This window comes from Lepidochelys kempii, chromosome 7 (assembly GCF_965140265.1).
Source record: "Lepidochelys kempii isolate rLepKem1 chromosome 7, rLepKem1.hap2, whole genome shotgun sequence".
NCBI classification, from domain to species: domain Eukaryota; kingdom Metazoa; phylum Chordata; order Testudines; family Cheloniidae; genus Lepidochelys; species Lepidochelys kempii.
This window is the reverse complement of record NC_133262.1, coordinates 94,630,041-94,639,938: the sequence shown is the minus strand read 5'-3', so window position 1 is coordinate 94,639,938 and position 9,898 is coordinate 94,630,041. Positions and strand designations below refer to the sequence as shown.

At 36.0% G+C, this 9,898-nt stretch overlaps 1 protein-coding gene across 9 annotated transcripts in view; it reads right to left on the bottom strand.

The window, feature by feature from the left end:
* Positions 1-5,280: 5,280 nt before the first annotated feature.
* Positions 5,281-9,898, bottom strand: part of IDE (insulin degrading enzyme) — a 183,250-nt gene continuing 178,632 nt past the window's right edge. For 8 of the 9 annotated variants that reach the window (XM_073353900.1, XM_073353894.1, XM_073353898.1 and 5 more), the window contains 2 exons: positions 8,705-8,772; positions 5,281-8,095 (listed from right to left, as the gene is read on the bottom strand). In XM_073353900.1, the coding sequence (XP_073210001.1) occupies positions 8,000-8,095; positions 8,705-8,772 (164 nt within the window). In that variant the 3' untranslated portion in view covers positions 5,281-7,999. The remainder of the gene's footprint in view (positions 8,096-8,704; positions 8,773-9,898) is intronic. The other variant, XM_073353897.1, reaches the window with a different exon arrangement.

Genomic DNA, 9,898 nt, shown 5'->3' with positions numbered 1-9,898 from the left:
GAAACTCAGCATCGGTTTTGAAAATCAAACTGTGGCCTTATTGTCCTTCATTGTCACCAGTACAAGATTCTGCAGGTCAAATTCTGCTCTTTTAGACCTGTGAAACAGAAGTGCCTGCAGGATCAAGGCCTACATTTGGCACAGGATTAAGTAAACTCAGAAATTGCTAGGTTTGTATCCAGTGATTTTGTAACCTGATCATCTGTGCAACTGGAAAATTTAACAAGCACTCCTATTAACGGGGCAAAAGAAGGAATAGAATCAAAATCCCTCTCTTTTAGTTGCAGGGCTAACAGGATTAAAATGTAGTAAAAACTTGTACTAAAATAAACTGATATTACTCTAAATTTGCATAGGGAACAGAATAGTTGACTAAGAGGATCTGGTTTAATACAGTTATTTTTCAGAGTAGGATTACACTTTAATTATACTGTGTTAAGGAATGACCTCAAAACTTCACTTACTGGGCATTAAAAAAAACCTAAGATGCAAAATTTTATTACACAAACATTAACTCTCCCGAGCCATCAAAAGCCATAATTCTTTAGAGTACATTAGAAACATTGAGAATGGCAGGGAGCCAATGAGACTGGCGGAAGGTCTCTTCTGCTCCTCCTCCCTCTCACTCATTAAACAATCCCAGAACTAGGAAGAAGCACTGGGAATTCATCAGTGGCAGCTCTTCGAAAACAGGAGGGGTGCCACTGGCCAGCAGATCCTCTGGAGCTACCCATTGGGGCTAGCCCCTTTAGGTTCTGCAGCAACAATTAAATAATACTCTTCTGAGAACGGTGCATGTTTCTGCTAACATTGGTATTTGACATTTGGTATCTCTAATATCACTCAATGATTCATCCTAGGATCTTCAACGAACCAGAAATTTCCAATGGTGTGGGGGAAATTATTTTCAGTTTATTTAAAATGCATTTCTCTACTGAGTATCTCCTACATTCTTGTTTAGTGGGGTACTCATCACATAAACCAAGACCCAATTCAATTTTAATTTTTGCTTTGCCGTCACTTTCTAAACAAGTTACATCATCCTGAATTGCTAGGGGGTCAGACACTTAAATAGCTCGCTACACAATTTTGAAAAGATACACTATTTATATAATTTAGAAGGGTTTTTTTAAAAAAAGTATATTTTACAAACGTAGACCAATTTTTTTCTTGATTTTTAGGTCTTTCTTTTGCCCTAACAACATAGAATGACTCCTGTGGAGCAGTGAGTCAGCTTGGTTGACATCTTGCAACATACTATATCACACAGGTCTGCAGAGCCATTACAAAGTTAGGGCCCAATCCTGCAAAGTGGGAAACCAGTGGGACTCTTTGTAGGCATAAGGGTCTGTCTGCACAGAGTGCTTTCCAATGGCTTGGGTCCTAATCTGGTCATATGAAAAAAATTGTTGCATATATTATAATGCCAGAGCTATGACACTATTCAAATATTAGTAACTCTGCAATTTTAAACTGCTCTTTAAAAGGTTTTTAGGACAAAATTAAGTTTACAATCTACATGTTTTGGAAACTACGGGAGCAGAAGAGGAATGCCATTATTTTGAATGATCTTTAGATACTATGCAACAAAGTAATCTACTCCATATATTAGGCAGCTTAATTACACAATATAGGGAGGATTTAGTTCCCAAACTGAATGATTTTCTTGATTCCTCTTTATTCTCCTGGCTTATTCCAGAGGAAATTACAAAGTTAAAAAGTGGTAAGAGATCCTACTATATATCACTCAGATACTTTCAAAGCTCGAAGTATCCTATTAGCGTTCGTTTCTAAGAATTGCAATAAAGACAGGTCTTCTATTCACTCTTAATTACTGGATCCAACATTTAAACCGTCGAGTAAAGATTCTTCTTTATGCAGTGCCATAGAAGTGCATGACAATTTATAAACATCACACACGGTCCCTTCCCCCAAAAGTTTATAATATAGGTTAAACTAGATATTACATGATAGAATGTTATCAGAGAAAGGGGTCCAATATATCATGCAATTATCTACTTTCAACTTATATGAACAGTATATGCACATTATGATGTTACAGTAATTCAACTTAATTTTTTAACTGTTTTTTATTTGTATTAGGTTGGTGCAGGGTGTGGGCAAACACCATAATACAGTGTACATTTTGTATACATTTAGTTAGATATGATTATCTATATTTTAAATTTCATAACAGGCCTAAGCTAGTAATTAGGTTTAATTCCAAAGCAGAAATTCCAAAATACAAAGCCTTATCCTACACATACCACTCCACCCTTAAGTACATTATAGTCTGGACCCCCATAAAGGATGCTTAATGTACATTCTTATTAGGTTTCACATTACAAGTCGTGGGCTATATACAGCTGATCTGTTCAGACTCCTGTTCTGGTTGGGGAGTTCCTGTTTTCAGCTGCTTTCTGAACTGTTCCTGCTTACGATTCCTGACTTGGAGAGCTGAGGAAACACTCTAGGCTGGATATTCTTGGTTAGGATCACTTACTCTAGGAGTGATATTTATGGTTAGCGTTCACCAGGACCCAGCCAGGCGAACGCTAACCACAGAAACATATCTAAAACATAGGCACCCAATCCAGCATGGCCATAAACTAGTAGGTATAGCTAGAATGACAGGCCAGAGCCCCCTAAGCTAATGAGCAAGGGGGAAGAAGCAGCCAGAGCTAAGCACCCAATTTTGGGGAGATGCTGAAGCCAGCTACAAATACAATTCCTATGTGCCTAAAGCTCATTCGATTCTGCAGTCCTGTCAGAGTTAAGTTTTTCTCCAATTTATGTAAGGAAATTCACATTAATCAAATATGCAAGATATGGCCTTGTCATTTGCATAGAATTTTCAGATTTCTGAACCTTGAGCTTCAACAGATATACATCAGTGAATAATAATGGAAAGAGCGTGATGTGAAGGTCACAGTGACCACATTTAAGTACCTCACAATTGAGTCCTCCCAGAACTCCATGTTCATTGTGAGGAACAATTTCCTTCAACGATGCTGAAGGCTCTGAATGGTGGTGTTAGCAGGCCAGATATTTTCTTAAAGACAAAAGGAACTGCAGAACTGGTTGACATCTCAGTGACTCCAAAGCTGGAGGAACTAATCCATTATGGCCCTTTCTAGCTTCACCAAAAGATATCCCTTTGGGTTGAAATTTCTCATACTAAATTTCATTCATATCCAAGGCAATCTGGACAACTCAGCAGCATCCAATGAGCCATTTTTGAGTTATGCAGCTGCAAAATGTTTACAAGTTCCTGGTGTTTTAAACTGCCTCCAACATTTCCTTGTCAAATGAATTCTTTTAATAGCTTTAAACATGAACCTTGCTGTGCAGTTAGTCCTCACTAAGGATCTGGGCTTTGAACAGGTTTGAAAATAATTTTTTTGAATTTAAAAATTCATAAATACTTTAAATGCTAATCTTATTTAGATGCCTGAGTTTAGATAAATTGGATCCGGACATAATTTCACCGTTTAAGATGGTCCAATATGATTTTACCATGCTTAACACTGACATTTCTGGACTCTCCTGGAACCGTTGACTTCCTACTCAGGCTGTTTCTCTTTAAATTTTAATTCAAATGTTACACACTTTGTGCTTTATGCCCCCGAGTGCACACCTGTCACCTATCAATTTCAAACTGTGTGTATTCTGGAGCACTGCAGATGGACTCATATGCTTGGCCTCTTCTGAAATCATATCAAAGGTAGGAGAGGTAGTTAAGATTCATATTTCTTCTACCTTTAAAATAACGTAGGAAAAGGCCAGTAGATCTGAAGTCCTCTCTGTTGAGCTTCCCTGAATCATACATTTAAAATATCTCATATGTATAGAAGCACTGTGTATTCTGGGGCATGCAGCCACAGAATGTGCAAAACTTGATTTAAATCTGAATAATAAATCTGAAACGGATTTGAATAATAAATGAACGGGGTTGACTCAAAAAAGGGACCTGCTCATTTTTGGAGACAGCTCAATGAAGGCCTCTGCTCACTGCACTGCAGTCAAAGAAGTGCATGGAAAATTCTCATATGAAGAGATTCAAGAAAGGAGATGAATAAGAGGGGCCATAATTTAAAAAATGGTTTTGAGAGGGTAGATTGAGACAGAGAGAACAGAAGTTTCCCATAACACAAGAACGGCGGGACAGTCAATGAAATTGAGAGGTGGGAAATACTTTTTCACACGTGTTTAAACTGTGGAAGTTGTTGCCACAGGAAGTCTTTCAGGCCAAGAATTTAACAAGATTCAGAAAAGGACTGGACTCTTATGTGGATATCAAGAAGATCCAGACTTACAATTAACAATACATTTTGCGAAGAAAAATTTTTCATGTTTCAGGAATTAAGACACAGGATAAGACTTAATGTTGGGGGGGCAGATTATTTCACCTCTGCCTTCTGGCAGAGTTTTCCACCTCCCTCAGACATCTGGTGATGGCCATTGTCAGAGACAGGATACTAGACTAGGTGAATCTTGGGTGAATGAGTGGTCTTCAGAGTTCATTTCTCAGAAGTCAAATCCTTTTGGCATCCTCCTCCACACTAATGACAAGACTGTAACCCCACTTTAAGCTGTCAAGTCCTTCCAATCCCTCTTCCCAATACCAACTGTCACCCTTCAGGACTCTTTCTCCTTGCAACCTAAAAGAAGTTTTTCTCTAGGAGCCCCCCACCAGCAGGGGCAGCAAAAGAGGAGGTTTTTGGACTCAGAATTCGCACCATTTATAGTTCCCAGCAATAACCTCACTAATCTCTAACCCTAGTAACAGGTATTTTACTTTATACATATATTTAATGAAATAAAATTAAAATAAAATAAAATAAAATGAACGCAATAGCTACCAAAGTTAAGCTACCGAAGTATAACACTATCAAGCTGCAGTGATGGTCTAATAGGCTGCTCCGAAATTGCCAGTTCAAGATTTAGTAATTTTAAAAAACCTCGTTTATAATTACTTTTTCTTTTTTTTTTTAAATAGAGAGACATCTACCTATATACAAAATCTATATATTAAAATAATCTTCTCATCTTCATGTAGGGAAGCCATCAGGATATTTATGCAACATGCACCACTGCCCTCTGGCACTTCCCTAGCAGAAATGAATTGGAAGCACAATAAAGCGATCCCAGCCAGTCGAGGCAGTTCAGTCAGCAGCACTTGATGATCAAGGCTAGAGAAAAACCAACGCTTCAGCTGATAGATGTAACATTACCAGAACAGAACAGAATACAAATAAAACAAATGAAGAACTCCAAAGATTAAATCAGAGTGTTTATTGTAAACAGGGTAACTCTAGCACTCTGTCATACTGGCTGTGTCACATGCACCCAATTACACATCAACCGCTCAAAATAGCACTTGCAAAAATGACTGCAATCTCATCATTTAGGTTTGTTACATAAACGTAATTTAACAAGCACTGAAACAGAATTACAGTGTATTCTAGGTAGTCTGTTATTGCTTGTAGACACTGCAGCTTTGGATCCATTCAAATGAATCCATTAATATGCCTGAGTTAACAAACTGTACTGCTGTATCAAACTCAGAAACTGTAAAATGCTGGAGAACACTTAAAAGCAATTAAAAGTTGCTGTCAGGCTACATGAGTTCCCACTTTCACTCCAGAACTTAAAAAATACTAAATGTTCTTTTCTGGAAAAAATGGATTTGTGGTACTGTGTTAAATATAACATCGCTCCAGTTTTTATGTATAGATATGTGTGTGTGTGCGGACACACACACACACAAATGGTTAAAATTTGAGTTCACATCACTTTAATTATAATTTTTTTTATACAAAATAGAGGCCATTTCATTTTTTTCACCATAAGAGTGCTACGTTTAAATACTAAATCCCAAAAATATATAATTTGTATCGTGTGCAGTCAACATTTATTTTTAATACCTATAATACAAATAATCTTAACCAAAAGGAAATCATAAACAAAAAAAATGCATTCGGGGCAAAGCAAGCCACAACGCGTGAAACATTCATGAAGAATATGGTAAAGCATAAAAAGTAGCAGCATTTCATTTTTCCCCTATAGTGTGTTCGTGTTTTTCCCTTCACGCTAGCGAGAAATGCTATTGGCCTCCACTGACAACCGGCAAACATCACATGGAAACAGCACTTTTCAAAATTATTCTTTGTGAACAGTTTATGCTGTAAACCTTTTAACAGCATTTAAGTTGATAATATTTATTCAATTAAAGCAGCATTTCTTGGATAAATATAAACTCGGGCCCTGATTCTGTAAACACTTAAGCAAGCATGTAATGTTACTCATGTGAGTAATCCCACTGAAGTAAATGTTTTGCTTTATTCATGTGAGTAGTCCCATTAGCCTCAATGGGCTAATGGGACTACTCAGGTTAGTAAAGCTACACATGTATTTAACTATAGGCAAGATCAGGGCCAAAGGTTCAGGTTCTGTTAATAGTGGGCAAAGTCTCAAAGATGTTAATGGTATTTATGGTATTAAGTGCTCTGCCTGATAAGTGTTCACATGATTAGGCCCTTAAGTTTTCAGTGTTCAGCACATCCTGCCCTGCCTAAACGTGCACAGTAAATTATACACATCAAAAGGCAAGATAGTTTAGTAATGTAACAAAATATTTTAAGACTAAAAATAACTCTTTTTAAAATCCTTTTTGTACTTTATGGCCTAATCCTGCCTTCTTTATTGAGGCAGAACCACCACTGAAGTCACTAAGCTCAGTAAAGGGTGAAGAATTGGATTCATTATATATTATTCTGCTATTTTCTTTATGAATTAAAATTATGAATTACACATGTGCCAACTGTGTTTTTGTGCTGATTTAACTAGTGTGTTGTGCTGCTGTTTTGTTTTGAATGTCTGAATGACAGAAAAAGGAGTGTGAAGACTGAGCATCTAAGCCATGTAGCCCTATACAGGAAACTCAATTGATGCATTCATGGGGCCAAACTTGACTTTAGCTGTGCTTATGTCAAAAACTAAGGCTCTGATATAGTAAAGCACTTATGCACATGCTTATAGTTATGTGCATTTTCAAGTGTTTTGCTAGATCAAGGCCTAATATAACAATATACTGAGCAAAAAAAACATTGGCGACCTCATCCAGTTTATGAACAACTGGAAACAAAAATGATGTCAATTAAAAAAAAAACCAATTTTTATTATTCAACCAGAAGGAAACAACTCAGAGCAACCCTGAGAAATTGAATGAGGTATTAACAATCAAGAGACAAGCATAACACTCACAAAAATAAGATGGACTACCCAAGTGTTTCCAGCATTTTACTAGTTTGAATATAAAATGTCCCCAAATTTGTATATAAAGATTAAAACCATGCCAATATATTTAATTACTCTTCTTCTGTTAAAGACAACTCCCTTGTTTATTATTTTGTTGCAAAATTTCCTCTTTTCCACTGATCTACTTAAATCTTAAAAAGAAAACAAGTTGGTTGCACTGAGGATCAATTAAAAAAAGGTATCATTCAACACTTTACCCTTCAAAAAATGTCAAAGCCTCCTTTTTATGAAAAGTTTTGCTCTGCCCTCCCCCCAAAAAAGGCTTAATACTTTTTTTCCTGAAAAAATTACAGAGCTATTTTCAATGGCCTTTTGCAAGAATAACATGGATATTTTAAGCAAGATCAGTTTGGTCTGGAGGCTTCTTCAAATTCCATTATCAAAATGAAAATTTTAAGGGATATATTATTTTAAAAATATACTGCATCTACAAGAGCCTTTAATATTCTGGTTGATTTTGGTTTTCAACAGTTGTTTTGTAATATAAATGACACATGACAACAACTAATTTTCTAATTCTCTGTATCCCTAAGACACCAATAACGCTGAATGAACCAAGAGTGAATCAGGGACTCTCAGAATGGACAGGATTGTTTATCTTAATAATCTTTAAGATGTTTGTTCATGATGAAACCCCTTGAAATTAATTCCTTTGCATTTCTTCATCCATTGGGATTCTTCACAGTTTTGAAGCCATGACATTGATATGTGGTTTCACCAGTGGAAAGAGTGGTAGACTGCGTTTGAACTCTGTCATATTTTGAATCACATCAGGCTGCAGAGAAGTTTATTTGAAAAAACAAAAACAAAGAACCTTTGCTCAATATCAAATAAAACATGAGAAATTGCTCACTTTCAGATGTTATCACTTAATTGTTCTATCCACATACATACAAATCCTGTCTGCTCTCCTTTACCCTGAAATATCAGATCATCAGTTCCTCAAAAAAAAATATATCAGCATTACTCTTACACTCACAACATTATAAAATGGCTTTTAAGCTTTGAACCCAATCAGAACTTTTAGATTTATTCTATATTATTTCAGACTATATTTAGAATACATTTATTCTATAGTGTAGGTGCTCAGCATACAATTACCTACTTCCATCTACTGTTTCTACAACGGAGTCATAGGGACAAAGGCAACTGGAAAGCCCAGGATAAAGCAGAAGTTTCCTCTTCTGTTTCGAAACACAGGATAAAATCCACACGTACAGAAGCAGGCAATGTGTTTGTAAAAAAGTAGAAGCTCTGAGACAGTTGTGAGCCAGAATCTCAATTTGTAATGATAATGTCACAGTCAGGATTTCAAAAAGTCTGTACCCTCACTCAATGCCCATTTTTCTATACTATCAACTAATTTTTTTTATTTTTTTTTTACCTGTGGCAAGGGGGGTGCTGGTGCCAGATTTATGTCATTTTGGCTTGGAAATTCTCCAACAACAGGACCTATTAAAGAAAATTAACTTAGAAAGACTGCAGCTTCTAAAATATCTTCTCAAAGAAGCTACTTCTTAAGTTAGACAAATAGCTAAAAGTACAGTTTATGAATTTTAAGAACCCTGCCTGTAGTTTTTCCTTAGCAGAACCAAGCACCTAATTTATACTCCTAAATATCCCCGATCAATAAATAGTTTAACTGATAGATACATATACTATTGACTGAATTTGTGTGAAGCAAGGATAACATCTTATGGCCAGTTACAACATCTGTGTTGTACATCTGTGTTCCCTATATATTTTCCAGGGGCTACCCAACATCCTACAACTATTGCTCCCTTGTGGCAGACAGACCACTCTAATTTCATTTTTACATTTTAAAAGCATATTTATGTTCTTCCTACTCATGCATTTTATTAACAGCTAAAAGAACCTAATAAAGATCAGTCAGTCGTGGAAGTTAGAGATGGGAAAGTTATCTTAGACCCTCAGTGTCACAAAACACACACAACCTGATGCACGTTGACAAATGATTTTGCACAAAATGTCATGGAAAATTTTTCACCAATCTTGTAGATAATTAGTGAAACCATGTTTTATTTTTTACATTTTAACTCTAGAGAGGAGCAGGATAGTTAATAATAAATGACAGCTGAGTCTATTTTCCAACTGATTAGTTAATTAATTGGAAATGAAATCTAAATAAAATTATTAGCATGTGTATTTCAAGTAGAGAATAATGTTTCATATTACCAATTGGAGGTTTATATATTTATTTCTTTCCTCAGAAATGCCCCAACAACAGACTGACATTTCACTGATGATCAGAACAGTCTATTCCATTTATACACAGACATACTAAATATGTATATTTTATTTTCCAGAACAAGGTGTTTCCAGGGTTTTTTTAGTGTCTTGTTATTAAAAATAGAAGTTGTACATTTTAGGACATACCATTTTAACATAGTTAGATACTTCAGAATGGGTGAAGGAATGCCAGGCTCATCATCTTTATTGTGTCTGGAAACCCACAACTATCGAACTTCCCTCAAATGAACTATTTTTAAATATCCTTGTGGAAAATACCTGGGTGAAAATACCTTCCTCCAAGAAGCCATAAACCACCTTTCCAGAA